This window comes from Rhizophagus irregularis, chromosome 10 (assembly GCF_026210795.1).
Source record: "Rhizophagus irregularis chromosome 10, complete sequence".
Taxonomy (NCBI): Eukaryota; Fungi; Glomeromycota; class Glomeromycetes; order Glomerales; family Glomeraceae; genus Rhizophagus; species Rhizophagus irregularis.
Window position 1 is genome coordinate 1,696,462 of NC_089438.1, and position 16,724 is coordinate 1,713,185.

Below are 16,724 nucleotides of genomic sequence, written 5' to 3' on the forward strand. Positions count from 1 at the left end.
GACCAAAATCTTTGCACTACGGTTGTACATCCTCTGCTGATCTTATTGTTATTTTGTCTCGGCGAATCAGATCCCGAAATAGAGTTCATTTATATTAATTGGTAACCGGCGGATTTCAAATTCTATGTTAAATATTCCCGTTATTAGTTCGTATTTTGAATTCGTGATCGAAAGTCGACTGTCGACTTTTGTATAGACACGAACATTGTCGAACCACTTTGAATCATATTTTTATCTCTTCGTAAAGCATTTCCTGCGTCTTTAAAATACTTGAAATTCTTTACGATTAGGATTACATACCGTTTTAAGAACAATAATGGTAAAGAGACAGCACCAAAGAACTAGTTCATGTAAGTGAATTTTCAAAATTTACCAAATAATGAAGGTTATTATCATTGTTCAATTTTTTCGATGACGTAATTTTAAAGTATGTTGCGCGTCAATAGCATCGACATCTGCCCAAATACGAAAACCTGCAGTTACTACACGTTCAAGAAGGAGCCAAAATGCCGAGTTTGAACAGCAAAAATTATTCGCGTTTGATATGAAGCGAAAGCGAAGATCAAACAATGAAACTGATACGCTCGAGAAAGATGATGAAATTGATAGACGATTATCACCTTCATACTCAAATTCAAATATAGTGGATTCTATAAAGTTAGAAAATAACGAATCGGTTTCGAGTCCATCTAAACGAGCAAAACTTTCAACAATGGGTGAATATAACAATAATCAATTCGATATTGATAATGATGTTCAATCCAATGTTGAAATTATGGGGATTAAATTGGAGAATATTTCAACTCATAATGGTGTTCGAAGAAATAGTATTCATCTGGAATCTTTGCAAAATGGAATTGAAAGTAGGGATATAGTCCAACCTGGTATTAAGAATGGCATTGATAATGTTGATGAAATTGTGAATAAAATCCATAAACAAGAAGACTGTTTGATCATCGAGGACATCATTTATAATAACATCGAAATGATTATTGACAATTTTAAAGATGTTATAGAAATTAGAGGAACACAAATGGTAATCGGAAACTTTGTAATAGAGTATAGTGATTACCAGAAATTTCTGACACTGATGAATAAATTAATGGATATATTAGAAATGTAAGTTATAATAACTAGATTGTTCAATCCAAAAAAAAAGGGAATGGTTTGTATAATTTAAACCTTTCTTCTTATAGGTATGATTCCGATAAAATTTTGCAAAGTGCAAAGAAAATAGGGTGTAAGAGAAATAATGGTCAAATTTTAAACCCAAACCTCTTTCGAACTAAAATTTCTAAACGTGCATACAAATGTCTGAGTGAATTTCAGGTAGAGAATTTTTATTCTTGTATGATTCTTATATAATTCTTATATAATATGTGCATTACTAAGAATCTCCTTGATAGGATGATTTTACTTGTACATGCAACGATGCTATAGAAGCTAATCCCGAAAAATATAATGCTGGTATAAAATTTATTAAATTTGGGGACCGGCTGTTTGAACAAGCCTACGGGGAATTGCCAAGTGGTATAAGACAACTTTGTGATCATGACGACAATTTTGACGCAACAAAAGGCACATGTTTGTAAAGCTATTACTTTATTTCTTTAACATCTTTAAGTTCATAAATTAACTTATATAATTTTCCCGGAAAAAAAATCAGCTACAAAAAGACACCGAAAAGTTGCACTTGTTCAGCCAACTTTAGATGGACATGTATTTTCAAGTAGTGCAATTGGAAAGCTACAAGGAAATAACTCTTTCCAATTAGGTGATTATTATTATTTTTATTATTTGGAATTTATTCACAAACCCATCTGATTTTGAAAGCGACACTTTCACATATATATATATATATGTATAATTAAAAAAACTATAATTTACAAATAATGTCGTTAACGACAATGTGAACTATTTATTATTTCAAAATTTAGTCTGTTAAAAATATTGATTAAAACTTTTTACCATTAATATTTTGTTTTGAATTTTTTTTTAAGTCGGTGATTTGCAAGAAATTGCAGTAGTGCCTTCGCAATCCATGAATGAAGAAGAAATTCCAACACTTGGTTCGATCCTTCCAAAAAATGTGAATCATGAATTTGAATTGCCTATGTCTGATCAACACAAAGTCCCAGGAGGTTAGTATTCGATCAATATTTCAATTAGACAATTAATTACTTTTCTAAAAAATTTTTATATTTACGTCCAATGTCCAGTTAAATTCCATAAGTATAAGGCATACGCATCATTCGCACCAATTTACGATTCGAGTGCCGCAATGTTATCTTACGAAGATACGATTTTGACGCGTTCTTATAAAAAACATTTACGTATCTCAAAAAATATTAATGAATTAGATGATTCAGATGACTCGGATTTAAGTGAGGAAGAATTATCCGACAAGGATGTTGTAGTTTCTGACCCTGAAGAAACTAATCAGCCAGAAAGTTTTGAAATTGCTTCATCAAGCAAACAAAACAATTCAGGTGAAGAAACGAGCCAAATGGAAGGTCTTGAAATTACTTTACCAGATAAACAAAACAATTTAAATGAAGAAATGAGTCAAATGGAAGATCTTGAAACTACTTTACTAAACAAAAAATACAATTCAAATGAAGAAATGAGTCAAATGGAAAATCTTGAAAATATTTTACCAAATAAACAGAACAATTCAAGTGTAGAAGTGAGTCAAATTGAAGGTCTTGAAACTACCTTACCAAATAAACAAAACAATTCAAATGAGGAAATAAGTCAAACGGAAGGTCTTGAAACCACCTTACCAAATAAACAAAATAATTCAAGTGAAGAAATAAGCCAAATGGAAGGTCTTGAAATTACCGTACTAAGCAATCAAAACAATTCAAACGAAGAAATGAGTCAAATGGAAGGCCTTGAAGCTACCTTACCAGACAAACAAAACAATTCGAGTGAAGAAACGAGTCAAATGGAAGGTCTTGAAACTACCTTATCAAACAAACAAAACAATTCAAACGAAGAAATGAGCCAAATGGAAAATCTTGAAACTACTGTACCAAACAAACAAAATAATTCAGGTATAGAAACGAGTCAAATGGAAAGTCTTGAAACTACCTTACCAAATAAGCAAAACAATTCAGGTGAAGAAATTAGCCAAATGGATAGTCTTAAAATTACTTCAAACACTACAAACATTTCAGGTGAAAAAATTTGCCAAATGGAAAGTTTTGAATTTGCCTCATTAAGCAAACAAAACGATTCACGAGATGATATTTTTATAGAAAACAACACTATGGATGATGAAAAATTATTTGAAAACATAAATTTGGAATTATTGTATAAGTGTGTAAACAATGGAAAAGCCGGCATTGATAAAATTTTAGATGAAAATGTAGAAATCTTTAAGAAATTACAATTAATGCAAGAAAAAAGATTAACTAAACATAATCCAAATGTTGTTTCTATAAAAGAAAGAGAACTTGGTATGAATCTTTTTATATTTCATATTTATTTATTTATATTTTGCTCATTTAACCTTTTGATCCTTTTCTCATGATAGCAAATAAGCTACGAGATAAACTTGCTAGTATAATATCGGAAGTAGCGCCTTCTGATATTGTGTCATTTGATTCTATAGAATATACTATGGATAATTTACCAACAAAAGAAAAATTTTTTAAAGGTATGCTGCCACCGGATAAATCTTTTGCTTATCATACCAACGAGGTTTCTCGTGATGCTTTTAGTACTTTCTCTGGAGTAGAAAAATCATCAGAAGATATGGAAGCTGAGTATACAAGGAATGATTTAAATGGGGCAACAACACAAATGAAATCCGAAGATGTATTATCACAAGTACCACATTCAGTACCTCAAACAATATCTCAGCAACCATTACATCATTCTACTTCATCTACTTCACATTCATTACCAATTTCTGCTTCAATGACCTATCCTCGTGCTCAAGTTCAAATGCGAATGTCATATGGAACATCTCAAGTTATGCCTACTAGTTATCAAACGACTTATCAAAGACCAACATCGCATGTTCTTCCTTATTATCATCCTTCACAACGTTATCCTCCAACTTATGGGTATCCTTACTATCCACAATACGGTGGTTATCCAATGAGCCATTCTGCGTGGCAACAAAGATCAAGTTACTTTCAATGAAGAGTATGGTAAATGCGGTAAAGAACCAGGTAAAAACGAAATATATATCTAATTTGAAAAATCCACTTTTATTTTTGTGTAAATGTTTTTATTTGGGAAAATTCAGTTTAATGTAAATATATAAATTTTTTGGATCATTATTTGATACCAAAACAATAATACTTATATTAGTGCGAACGTGTATTTTGTCAATTGTATATGTTTAGATTTTAGCATTATTTCATAATTCATATCCCTGATAATCTGATAATTAATTTTATATAATTAAGATAATTAAGATATTTACATTTATTATAGACATATTAGTTGAACTAAAAAAATATTAATACTTTTAATTTTAAAAAATAAATAAAACGAATGAATAATGAATTTCTTATAAAAGACTTGAACATACTAGTTTTATTATTTTTTACTACGATAATTATTCATAATCCTTCTTTTTCGATAGCTTTTAATAAATCAACCTCGATTTTCATGATATTATTTTGTAATTCATCAATGGTTTCTCCGATTATATTAGAAGCAAAGATTAGAACTCTCTCATAATCTTCATGGTAATCTCCTAATAATTGAACTTTTTTTTCATAATCAGACTTAGAATTCGGAATTTGATAAGCAGTATATTTTTCTCCAAAAAACAATCTTGAATCTTTAGGATCTTCGGGTTTCTTAAATAAAAAAGTTGAATATCTACGGCGTAATATATCTAAAGGCTTTGGTAACTTTATTTTTTCATCATCTTTCACAATACTAATGTTAGTGTTGGCAAGTTGTATAGAAGGATGGATATCCCTAGATGATATTGATTGATTATATTCATTACGATCGAAATCTGCTGTATTATATAATATTTTTAATTCATCATCAATAGGCTTAGCTGAACTAAGGTTTTTATATACTTTATCCAAATCTTTAGTTTTTAACATTCGAAAATTTTCTGCAAGTTCCGATTTTTCAAATTGCATTTTAAGTTTTTCTTCGGGAGAAATTTTTTCTAGTGAAGGTGCTCCTTTTCTTCTGAAATCAATTGATTCTCTTTTTTCTTCCATAAGTAAGTTCAAATCAGATTCAAATTTATTTGATTTAATTTCCTGTACAATTTTTTTCTCATTAAGTATCTTAAATGGTTTTGATCTTTCATCAATTTCTATAAAAAAAAAAATTTTCGAATTAAATTAGTTTAATAGTAAAAAAAGACGATGTAATTAAAGATTTTATGCACCTGTGTACTTCTTCTCTTGTTCAATATGATGAGACGTTTTTGACCTTTCAGGTGGTTTTGGCACTCGATCTATGTCTCCCAATAAGTCAGCACAAAATTGAATGTACTGATCTGGATTCATATCCATCCATTCTTTTACATCGCTTTAGTCAAATAATAATACTAAATAATTAGGAAATCCTGGTATATATATTTAAAACGTAAACTAAATGACTTACGACATATCACTAGGAACTTCTTTTTTAAATTCTGCTTCGTTTCTGTCACTTAAAGCTTTTATCCAACTTTCAAATGAAGGGAAATATTTAGCATATTGATCATTTTCCCCTGGAAACCTAACAAAGATTTTTTTAAAAAGATAATAATACAACAAAAAAATTCTTACATTGATACCAACCTTCTATTTTCGTCTAAACCATAAACCATTTTAGTAACAATAATAACAATCGCCATTAATAATGTTGGGGGTCGATAATTTAAATTATATTCATAAAAAAGTTTTAAGTTAATTAATTGTGCAAGTTCCTTAGAAGCAACATAAAATTCCACTATATATTTAATAAATAACCAAACATTAGTTAATTAATCTTGTTTAAAATTTATAACTGTAATAAAGTAAGATATAATTGATACCTGGTAACATTAAATCTTTAATGTAACGATAAAGTACAAGTGGTGCATTAATTTCTGGAAAACATATTCCGTATTCACTTTTATAAAAATCTAGAAATTTCGCTTCTAAGCCAAATAACCTTTTACATGTTATTAAATACTATAAATATGTTAAGGTTTGATCGTTGATATTACAAAGCTTTCCATAGAAAGTTTAGAATTAAAGGACGAATAACTAACTTTAGGTTCGAGTCTATTAATTCGAGATCCAAGATGTAATTTTATATTATTAGGCAAATGTTTACGTGCCGAATTAAATTGTAAAGTATTATTATGTATCCACCTAAATCGAAAAAAAATTCAGACACGCGTATATTTAAATTTCACATAGTCTCAAATATAATTAGATCACTTACCGATTTAAATCGGCAATTAATATAGGTAATCTTAACCATACACAACCAAGATGTAAAATAGCTAAAACATATTGTACTCTTAATACATTTATAATTTCTTCATGTCCAGTTTTTCTTGTTGATTTTTTATGTTTTTTTCTAGTTGTCGTAGCATCACCAAATTCACCATAATCTTCATCCGAGGAGCTTGGAGGAATTTCAAACAATGCTTCAATATCATCTTGATCATCTTTCTCTTCTTCTTCTTGATATTGTATATTTGGAGAATTACCATTATTATCGACATCAACATCCATTGACTCTGTTTGAACCGCAGGAGTATTTTTTGATCGGATTTTATCGATATTGTTGAATTTATTCACGTACATTATCCATAAATGTTTACAAACATGCTGTACATTAATGATTTAGTAATGAATTAAATTAAGAAAAAGTTGTATTACTTTTTATTTTTAAAACAACTCAACTTACCTCAAGCTGTGGAGTAACTCTCATATCTTGAATCATTGTTTGTACATGAAGTCGAAGTACGAATTGAACTGCAACAAATTCGATCCAAAGCCAATCTTTTTCATTATCATATGCGTACCTTTTCTCTATTTAATTAAAAATTGAATAGATCAAATAATTTTTGCTTAGTATTTTGTTCAAGTCATTAAAATGATTTGTCTATTAAATAAATTTACCTACAACAGCAGCTTTTTCATTTTTTTTTACTCTATTACGTTTCTTTGTTCCTCCTTGTCCAGGGTCAATAACTTCATTTTCTTGTACCAAATAACTCTAAAATAAAGGTGTATCATAAAACTGTTATATCACTAAACTTTTTACTATGCCTAATAAAATTTTTTCAATTCCAACGTACCTCACGTTGGTGCCCATACTGACATACTAAACCTCCTAAATTGTCATAAAACCATTTCCTGGATTTACAAATAGAACACTGTCCTCCTTTTATCATATTAAAACAATTTTATTTATCCGACATAACATTTTTATTTTTAAACAAAAGATGACCATCATGTGATACTTTATGCTACAGAGTTTCCGGGGCCCTGATAAAATAAATCAACCCTATTTCTGAAGCTCATTTTTACATCGCTAAATTTCATAAAGAATTTTTATTACTATCAATTTTGCACTGAGACAATAAATCCATTTTAAAAAATAGAAGGCGGGTCTTTAATAGGAAATTTTTGATTCGCTGTGTACAATTGACTGTATGCGACTATGCGTAATTCTATTTTGCTTTAAATTGTTTCCAAAAAATAATAATAAATCAAAATCATGTAAAAATCGCGAGGTCAAATCCTCAATAGTGATTTTACTTCATGATCAAAACTAACAATTTTTAGGAATTAATATTCTCCATTTGCGTACCAAATCGGCTATTGAATTACTTATAAAGCCAGATTCGGTGATTGAACAGGAGGTTTGTATGTATAATTAATGGTTCATAAACAAATTGAAAATAGTAAACTTTTTGTGTCTGTCCATACAATCCAAAACATTATTATTTCAAATAAAAATGAAAAACTCGAATTATTTCTCTAACTATATCTACAAAAAATCGATTAATTTAAGTAATTTGGCCAAACATTAAAATATTCTAATTTTTACATTGTTCAAATCTATAAATTAAATATTAATAACATTAATGGTGAGGTTTTTTTATATGATTTTCAACATGGAGTCCTATTTCAGATAATCCCCAATACGAAAACGCTAATAATCCAGTACCTACGACATCAACAATAGCGGTTCTATAATGGTTAAATTAAGATCTATGTTAGTAAATTATTAAAATATTTATTTACTTCTTTTACCGGATTTATACTCACATGTATGGTAATGAATAATTATCGGGATCATATTCATTATGCCATAACCAAAGGGTCAACATTTTAGAAAGAAAAAGGGTAAATGCAACCTGTATAAATTGATTAGATTAATTACAAACTCGATCTTACAGTAAGAAACAAACAAAAAAATAATTTCATTTACTACATACACATATTATCGAAACAAATAAATAAGTAATAGAAAAACTCCAAGAAAGATTCACATGTCCAATATCGAACCACCAAGCAAATATTAAAAATACAATTTCAATTGGTATATGAATTAGGAATAATACGATTTCCGAGTGACGATAATTTTCTTCTTCACCACTATGAAGACGAGTTGAAATTCTTGACGCGTAAATAGATCCTAAATTACCAGCAATACCATTTAATACAGGAGTTAGAAGTGCAAGTCCATTATAATGTTCAATATAACGCTCTAAAACCAAGCCAGCCATGCTGTGAATAAAATTATGTTAACATCACATGGAAACATATACTTGAACTAAAATCGCGATGATTACACACCTTGCAATAACCATAGCCATGAATAACGGACTCCACCCACTTACTAATAAGTCATGAACGGTTGGATTCGACCATACAAAACGCACCCATAGAGGAATACTTGCTGCAAGTATGAGAAACATTGCAGTGCTGACATATGTGTCTAAAATTATAATCCTACATAAATATCTATCGCGTACGCAATATTTGTTGCGAATAGGAAAATTTTTTTTACTTACGAAGATATTGCAATAAGATTTCGCCACAAGTCGCAAGAATAATTAAAGTAAGCAAATCACCAAGCGACGAAGCCATTGGACATGCAATGTTATCTTTTAATTGTTTAAGTATATTTAGATTCAACCTTGAATTTAAATAGGAAGAAATAAAGAAGAAACCTACCGGGGTTAATCCGAAAACGCCTACATAGTATTATTAGAACGCACATGAAAGTTCCCAATATCATGCTACTTAATGCTGCGCAAACCATTGAGGCAACTATTACGAGAATACTCTCATGAAATGTACTCACATGATCTGAATGAAATACGACTCCTTCGAGAAATGAAAACAATCCAGCAACTGCACCAACGATCAGAGATTGAACTTGAAGAACTGCTAAATTACCCCAAACCAACGCGTATCGAACAGATGGTTTATCTAATTCTCCTAAGTTCGACTTTTAGTACATTCAAATATATCACGTTAGAAATTACATTAATTCTATATGTAGAGTGTATATTCCATTTTATTCATACCAATGTGGATAACCGAGATGCCAAATTCATCTCAAGATTTCCCTTTAAATTTAACAATACTGGCACCAAGACAAATAATTCTGTAACTTTGGTAAAAACAGGCCAATACTAATTGTAAAGTTAATGTTAGTTATATTAAATGTGAACCAATTACGAGGGTTATTGATCACCTACTTGAACGACATCTAAAAGCCATCCAGCTGACATTAAACCAGCCACTGATACAAGTAAAGGAGGAACTGCCTAATAATTATAAGTTAGCATAATATAGATAAATATATACAAAACAAAAAATATATACCTCATAAGCCAAACTATGTTCACTCTTCACTTCAGTTGTGTCCAGTATTTTTTGCTTTTTTGACTCTATAACCGATTCAGTATCCGAATCATCGTCATTTGTATAAACTTCTACATATTCATTTTTCGTTTGTCCACGAATTCGTTCAAACATTGTAGAAGATACTGTATTTGAAGAAACGAGCAAACGTCGAGAACTTCCATTTTCACTATTCAAAAGATCTGAAGAAGTTCTCGAGGAAAAACTTCCAGAAGTATTCACAGTTTCAACAGGTGCTCTTTTTTCTAAATCATTTTCAGTTTCTAAGTCTACAGATGATAATAGCATTTCTTTTAGAAAACGCTTTTTTGTTGATACACGCAGCTATAAGCGTTTTGATATTACCAGAAATACAGATGGAGACTCCAAAAAAGGGGAAGTATTTTATAAAGGGTAATTGTTATAAAATTAGAAATAACTATACTTCTTCCTGAACCTTTGAATATTAATAAAAAACTGGTACTAATTTTAAAAGTTATGTAATGAGGCGCATACCGAGTACCTCCAATCAAAATTGATTTATGAGATGTATTAATATATTTTATAAGATTTAGATCAATTTTTACCATTCTTACAATCAATTTCTTAAATTTAAATTTCCAAATTAGTTATTAGTGTTCGATTTTTTAATTATAATTAACAAATTTACGATCAATAGGTTTTCTATATCTTGTGGCAACCTGTTTCATTTTAACGTGATCATATTCACATGTAAAAAGAATTTTAAAGTATTACTTTTGACACAATACACGAATCGGAAATCACACGGGTAAGGAGCAGTAGAATCACGTGATTAACGAATAAGCTTTTAATGATATTTTTAATATAATATAACTGAATTACTTGAACTTCACATAAAATAAATAAATAAAATAAATAACTGAATTACTTGAATTACATACATATACTAAGTACTAACAGGTCAATCGTTACCCGGTTTAAATCATAAAATACTTTGTTACATTATTTACATTAAAGAAAATTATGGCAATACCATGCAAGAATGCAATTTCCAAATAAGTGCATTGTATGATGATGAAAAAATTATATATAAAAAAAAAAACTTCGAAACATTTTCCTATTATATTCGGTTTTATTTTTCCTCCAACATATCCATTCTCTTTACATACATACACCATATATACAAATTAATTTACCCAATTTTAATTTTTCTTAAAATTATATTTCCCATTACCATTTGGTATGCAACAAGAGCTTGGGTCTTTTGATTGCCAACCAACATTTTATTCATAAATTTATATTTGACTAGTTTAAAAGTTTAACAACTTAATATAAAGACAAGATGACAGAAATTGATAAAGGAACTATTGAACCGACAAAAAATGAACATGCTATTACTGAGGTTCCAACAAATTCAAACTTTAAACATATTACACTTGACGAAGAAAATGATTCCGAGGTTGACAATTTTGCCGATGCTTACGGTAGTCAAGTTGATGTTGAAGAGAATGATCCGTATGATTATAATGATTACACTTCAAATTACGAAAGTGATTATGAAGAATCAGAACAAAAGGAAATTGATTTAACCCAAGAAAAAAAAGTTGACAATAATACTAATATTTCTTCTGAAGTTCAAGGTCAAACTTTAATTTCTTGTGTGTCTTCAAATGATGACGTTTCAAGTGTTGACGAAAAACCCGAAATTTCATCAAATGTAGAATCAAGAACTGAAATTTCAACTGGGGAGAATGAAGTTGAAAATACTACTGCTTCTATCACTTATCATGACCAAGGTCAAAATTCTATTTCTAATACGTCTTCAAGTGGTGAAGTTTCAAATGAAAAAAAAACTGATGAAAAAACTGATATAGTTATTTCACCAATTACAGCACAATCAAGACGTGAGAATGCAAGCCGTACTTCTAGTACCGATTCTTTTCAAACAGATGTATCAGAAAAAGAAAATTTTAATGTTTCTGACCACGAAAGTGATACATCATATGAAAAAGATGAATTAGAAAATGGTGAAAAAATTTTTAGATCCATAGACCAAGATAAAATAAGTACCGATTCCGGTAAAGAGAAATTGGATATCGTAACGACTGAAGTTGAAAGCTCCCTTGAAGAGGTATTGCCCAGTACACTTGATAAATCCGAAGATGATTCCGGTGAGGATAAATTAGGTAAATCTTTGGATAAAAATGTTAATAATTTGATAGAAAAGACTTCAAATAGTTCCTCAGAAGAAACTGAAGACAAATCTGGTGAAAATAATAAAACAGAAGAAAAAAGCGATAAGCTTAATAAGAAATTGGTGGAGAATTCTCCTACAGAAATTATTTCAGAAACTATTGTTGATGATAAAGTAATATTAGAATCTTCGGCGGAATTTGAAAATAAGAAATCAGATAACATTAATTTTAATGGAAAAAATCTGCAAAATATTCCGGATCATAAACCGGGAATTTTGCCAATTAATACCAGTTTTTCTTCATTTTCTTCTGAATACAATCAAAGTGTAAGAGATTCAATGACCGAATCTTTTACCTCAAAACCTAGTAGTTTTTCTTCGATTTCAATGTATCAATCAGTCGACCTTACGAATGGGAGAGAAGACAAAAATACAATTTTAGAAAAAAATGCTTTAAATCGTATTTCTGTAGCCTCTCTTAGGGAGAATCCAGAATTAAATGATATTTCTTTAGATGATGAATCTTCAAATGTTCATGATTCACCTAAAGAATGGCATCTTTCTGATTGGGGTTTCCCAAAAACACCCACTTCGTTAAAATCAATTTCCACTTTTTTTAGTCCACGTTCAACCACTTCTACTGTTACTTCAACATCATCAAAAAGTAGCAGTAGCAGTGATTCCCGTCGTATGTCAACTGTATCAATGACATCTACTGGTTCTAATTATGATTTATTATTAGCAAGGCTTGAAAGGGAAAACCAACTTTTACAAGAAGACCCAAAAGCAAAAAGAATGTCTCTACAAGGGATTGCCGAATTAAAGGCTAGCTTCGAACGTGTGCAACATGAAGCCCAGATAGACGACGATATTGATTGGGGTAAATTATTAATTTATGTAATTTATGGTTATTAAAATTTAAGCAATTTTATAATTATTCTTTCTTTGCTTTTTTAGACTTTTGGGGTCAAATAATTTCTGATTATGAAACAGTTGCAAGGACACAGCCGCGTCAATTATCAAAAATGATTCAGAAAGGGATTCCGCAAGCTTTGCGTGGTATGATATGGCAACTTATGTCAAAATCTAAAGACAGTGAATTAGAGTCAACTTATGCACAATTGTTAAAGGAAACAAGTACTCACGAAAAAATGATAATGAGAGATTTAAATAGGACTTTTCCTAAACATGAATTTTTTAAAGACCAAGACGGTTTAGGACAAGAAGGATTATTCAATGTAGTAAAGGCATACTCACTTTATGATACAGAAGTTGGATATTGCCAAGGAATATCCTTTGTTGTTGGACCTTTGCTTTTAAATGTAAGTCTTGGCTTTTTTTTTTAAAAAAAAAAGAGAGAAAAAAAATTAATTGTCCCTTCATTAATTTATTATATGTTTGTATGTAGATGCCTGATGAAGAAGCGTTCTGTGTACTTGTTAAATTAATGACATTTTATAATATGCGAAGTCACTTTTTGCCCGGAATGGACGGTTTGCAGCTTCGTCTTTATCAATTTGATCGACTTGTTGAAGAAATGCTTCCTAAAGTTCACAATCACTTACAGGCACAAGGAATAAATTCTTCAATGTATGCTTCACAATGGTTTATGACACTTTTTGCATATAAATTCCCTTTATCTTTAGTTTTTAGGATATATGATACTATTTTCACGGAGGGAATTGAAGCTATATTTCGATTTAGTATTGCACTTTTAAAGAAAAATGAAAAAAGAATTGTAGAAATGGAATTTGAAACACTTTTAGAATATTTAAAAAGTGGATTATTTGAAAATTATCAGGTTTATATAATAGTAATTTTATTGTTATTATTATTATTTCTTTTTTTTTTTCTCTAACTTAAAACTTTTTTCATCAGATTAACCATACCGGAGTTTTAGCTCAACTGGTCAAAGAAACACAATATCATACTAACGATTTTGTTAAAGATGCATATGATATACGGATTACTCCTAAAAAGTTAAATAAATATCAACAGGCATATTATGCACATCAAGAAGCTGAAAAAAGAAAGTTATTAGCAGAAGCTGAAGCAATAGAAAAATTACGGTCAAATAACATTCAATTATCAAGTCGTGTCAAACAATTAGAAGGTAGTCTACAAACACTTAATAGAGAACACGTAGAATTAGCTAATGAACTAATTAATACTAGAATGGAGTTAGCAAAATCAAATGATGAAAATAAAGAACTACATTCAACAGTAGAAGAATTACACAAAATAGTTGAACTTCAACCAGCAGAAATCGAAGCTAAATTAAGGGAAGAAATGAATATTTTAGCCAAAAAAAATATTAGTCTTGTACAAAAGAATAATCTCTTGGAAGATCAATTAGCAAATTTAGAAAATATGTTAATTGAAAGTAAAATGAGATATGCTGAAAGTGAAAATGAAAGAGAAGTATTACAAAGGAAATGGAATGATTTAAAAAAGGCTTTAGGTTGATTTTTTTTTGTTAAAAAAAAATGTAAGAAAATCATGTATATTATTTTTGTTTTCACCTCTATATAGATTTCCCTTCGATTCGTTCTTTTTTTCTATAAATTATTGGTTTTATCATTACATAATTGTATATAAATACTCCTCTTAATTAAAGGAAGTTTTTTTTAAGTATATACAAATTATACAAATTATTACACTGCTAAAAAATAGTACAATTTGCTAATACCAATAAAATTTTACCATCTTCACGTGATTATATTAACTATATAAAATCTGTGCTAAGTCAAAAATTTTGTTCCTTGAATTAATTACAAAATGACTATTCCTACTAGTTCAAAAACTCAAGACAAGACGGAGGAAGAACAACAATATGAATTACCAGATAATTCTATTCCTCCTGACGTCGAAGAAGACAATTCACAACCGCCTGATACATTACCAGCCCAGCCTATAACACTACCAATTTTTAATTTTCGAACAAATTTTAGAAATATTTATATAAGTCCACTCACTAATCCTTCTACTATACCACCAAATAGGGATTATAATAATGAATTGGAATCATCCCCACCACAACCAAAATGGGATGAATTTTGTATTCAATGGTGTAAACAAAATGATTTAAATCGTGATAAATCGATTATACCGGAATGTAGAATGTTATGTTTTAGAAAATTTAATAATCAATTCAAGAATGATTTATTAAAAAAAAGAATAGTGGTTAAAGAAGAATTAAATGATCATCATAACAAACATGAAGTTAAAAATGTTGCTCAAGTATTATGTATTAAAGATGAAAATGGAGAAGAACGTAAAGTACCAAGAAATTTTCTGGATGGATATTATTTGTATTATATAAAAGGATTGGAAATATGCCAGAAACATACTGAAGGTATTATATGATAACTCTATCAGGGTCGATTGTTTACACGATTAGATTGTTATTTACTTTCTTTCTTTTACTTAGGTATGAAGTATGATGAAATTTCAAATCGATCCACATGGATCCAGAATAATCCGTTAGTATAATATTTTGAATATACATATCTATGTTTGCATGTGAATTATTAATATTTTTGTTATTTATTTACAGAGAAGAATATGAACTAGATCTTGGTGAAAAATTTGAGAAAACCAAATCAGAAAGTTAGTAATTTCTTGTTCACTCTAAAAATTTATACAAAAAAAAAAATTCTGTTTCTAAGTCAAATTATTTCTAATTTTTAATTACAATGTTATTTTGTAGCAATGCGAATAATAAAACGCGCTTTTACTCCTGGATATCAATTTGCAAAAAGATATTTAGAATCATGGAGTGATGGAACTCAGACTTCCTTTTTTAAGAGATTTTATGAAAGCGTACAACGTATGGATGCAGTTCATATTATGCAAGATAATGTAAAAAAGGCTATAGAAGTTTGGGTTGACGGTGGAGATGACAATGATGGAACTAATAATGAACCTAATGGAAATAATGGAAATGGAAATGATAAAAATCTTTCTGATGAAAGAAATGAAAAGGATTAATTCAAAAAGGATAAATTAAAAATTATAAGTAGTGTAGATTAAATCGGAATGATTTTTATATAAAAGACTCATAATCATATTTGACAAATTTGTAATTTAATAACTGTATATAAGGTATATTTATTTTATTAAATTAATCAAACGAAAAAGTACTGAACTAATTAAAATTCCCTTCGAGAATTTCTTCGTTTTTATCCGTATCAGGAGAAGGTGTATTACATTTAAAACATAACTTTCTAGATTTAAAATTATAAAATTCACATTTGGAGCATATCCAGTCTCCTGCAGCTACTTTACGATATTTAGGTTTACTATCACATTTAAAACATTTAGTTCTATAAGAAAAATTTTTAAAACCACATTCGCCACAAATCCATTCACCGGGATATTCTCTAAATGGTTGTCCATGGTGTATGTTTCTTCTTCTAACATGTTCCTTTCAGATAATACAATATTCGTTTAAATTAATCAAAAAATTTCAAATGAAAGTGACAAAGCAAGTCTAACAATGTACCATAATAAATGTTGGTAAAATTCTCATTCCATTCGTCCCATTAAAGAGAAGAGTATTATTATTATTACTAGTTACAAGGGTTATTTGACGAACGAACATCATTGTTCTTTGAAATAATGAACGCGTAGGTCTTAACATTATTTTTTGCTCAAACCGTTTGTTATAAAAAAAAGTTTATATGAAAATCTTTTTTTAATTAACGATTATCATAATA

At 29.2% G+C, this 16,724-nt stretch overlaps 6 protein-coding genes across 6 annotated transcripts; 3 read left to right on the forward strand and 3 right to left on the reverse strand.

Moving 5' to 3' along the window:
- Positions 1-316: 316 nt before the first annotated feature.
- Positions 317-4,494, forward strand: OCT59_001882 (uncharacterized protein; the record flags this gene model as incomplete). The annotated part of the gene is made up of 9 exons (XM_066144138.1): positions 317-350; positions 429-1,119; positions 1,197-1,329; positions 1,407-1,584; positions 1,667-1,774; positions 2,001-2,141; positions 2,220-3,179; positions 3,261-3,461; positions 3,539-4,494. 9 exons carry the CDS (start codon positions 317-319, stop codon positions 4,150-4,152), a joined length of 3,060 nt encoding a protein of 1,019 aa, XP_065995332.1. The 3' UTR covers positions 4,153-4,494.
- OCT59_001883 (uncharacterized protein) lies at positions 4,377-7,374 on the reverse strand. The gene is made up of 10 exons (XM_025327614.2): positions 7,268-7,374; positions 7,089-7,185; positions 6,874-6,998; positions 6,403-6,794; positions 6,227-6,329; positions 6,008-6,146; positions 5,772-5,922; positions 5,593-5,709; positions 5,375-5,517; positions 4,377-5,299 (listed from the first exon to the last, which is right to left on the reverse strand). The coding sequence occupies exons 1-10, from the start codon at positions 7,361-7,363 to the stop codon at positions 4,578-4,580; spliced, it is 2,085 nt and encodes a 694-aa protein (XP_025170392.1). The 5' UTR covers positions 7,364-7,374; the 3' UTR covers positions 4,377-4,577.
- A 319-nt stretch (positions 7,375-7,693) lies between these two features.
- Positions 7,694-10,267, reverse strand: OCT59_001884 (uncharacterized protein). Its single transcript, XM_066144139.1, has 9 exons — positions 9,813-10,267; positions 9,686-9,754; positions 9,512-9,619; positions 9,156-9,432; positions 8,993-9,085; positions 8,775-8,916; positions 8,414-8,705; positions 8,244-8,332; positions 7,694-8,165 (listed from the first exon to the last, which is right to left on the reverse strand). The coding sequence occupies exons 1-9, from the start codon at positions 10,137-10,139 to the stop codon at positions 8,057-8,059; spliced, it is 1,506 nt and encodes a 501-aa protein (XP_065995333.1). The 5' UTR covers positions 10,140-10,267; the 3' UTR covers positions 7,694-8,056.
- Positions 10,268-10,933: 666 nt separating this feature from the next.
- Positions 10,934-14,728, forward strand: OCT59_001885 (uncharacterized protein). Its single transcript, XM_066144140.1, has 6 exons — positions 10,934-11,608; positions 11,705-11,998; positions 12,749-12,886; positions 12,964-13,328; positions 13,415-13,807; positions 13,885-14,728. The coding sequence occupies exons 1-6, from the start codon at positions 11,155-11,157 to the stop codon at positions 14,470-14,472; spliced, it is 2,232 nt and encodes a 743-aa protein (XP_065995334.1). The 5' UTR covers positions 10,934-11,154; the 3' UTR covers positions 14,473-14,728.
- Positions 14,729-14,770: 42 nt separating this feature from the next.
- OCT59_001886 (uncharacterized protein) lies at positions 14,771-16,209 on the forward strand. The gene is made up of 4 exons (XM_025320825.2): positions 14,771-15,361; positions 15,437-15,488; positions 15,563-15,615; positions 15,716-16,209. The coding sequence occupies exons 1-4, from the start codon at positions 14,785-14,787 to the stop codon at positions 15,994-15,996; spliced, it is 963 nt and encodes a 320-aa protein (XP_025170389.1). The 5' UTR covers positions 14,771-14,784; the 3' UTR covers positions 15,997-16,209.
- Positions 16,094-16,690, reverse strand: OCT59_001887 (uncharacterized protein). The gene is made up of 2 exons (XM_025327613.2): positions 16,511-16,690; positions 16,094-16,432 (listed from the first exon to the last, which is right to left on the reverse strand). Exons 1-2 carry the CDS (start codon positions 16,646-16,648, stop codon positions 16,154-16,156), a joined length of 417 nt encoding a protein of 138 aa, XP_025170388.1. The 5' UTR covers positions 16,649-16,690; the 3' UTR covers positions 16,094-16,153.
- Positions 16,691-16,724: the final 34 nt, after the last annotated feature.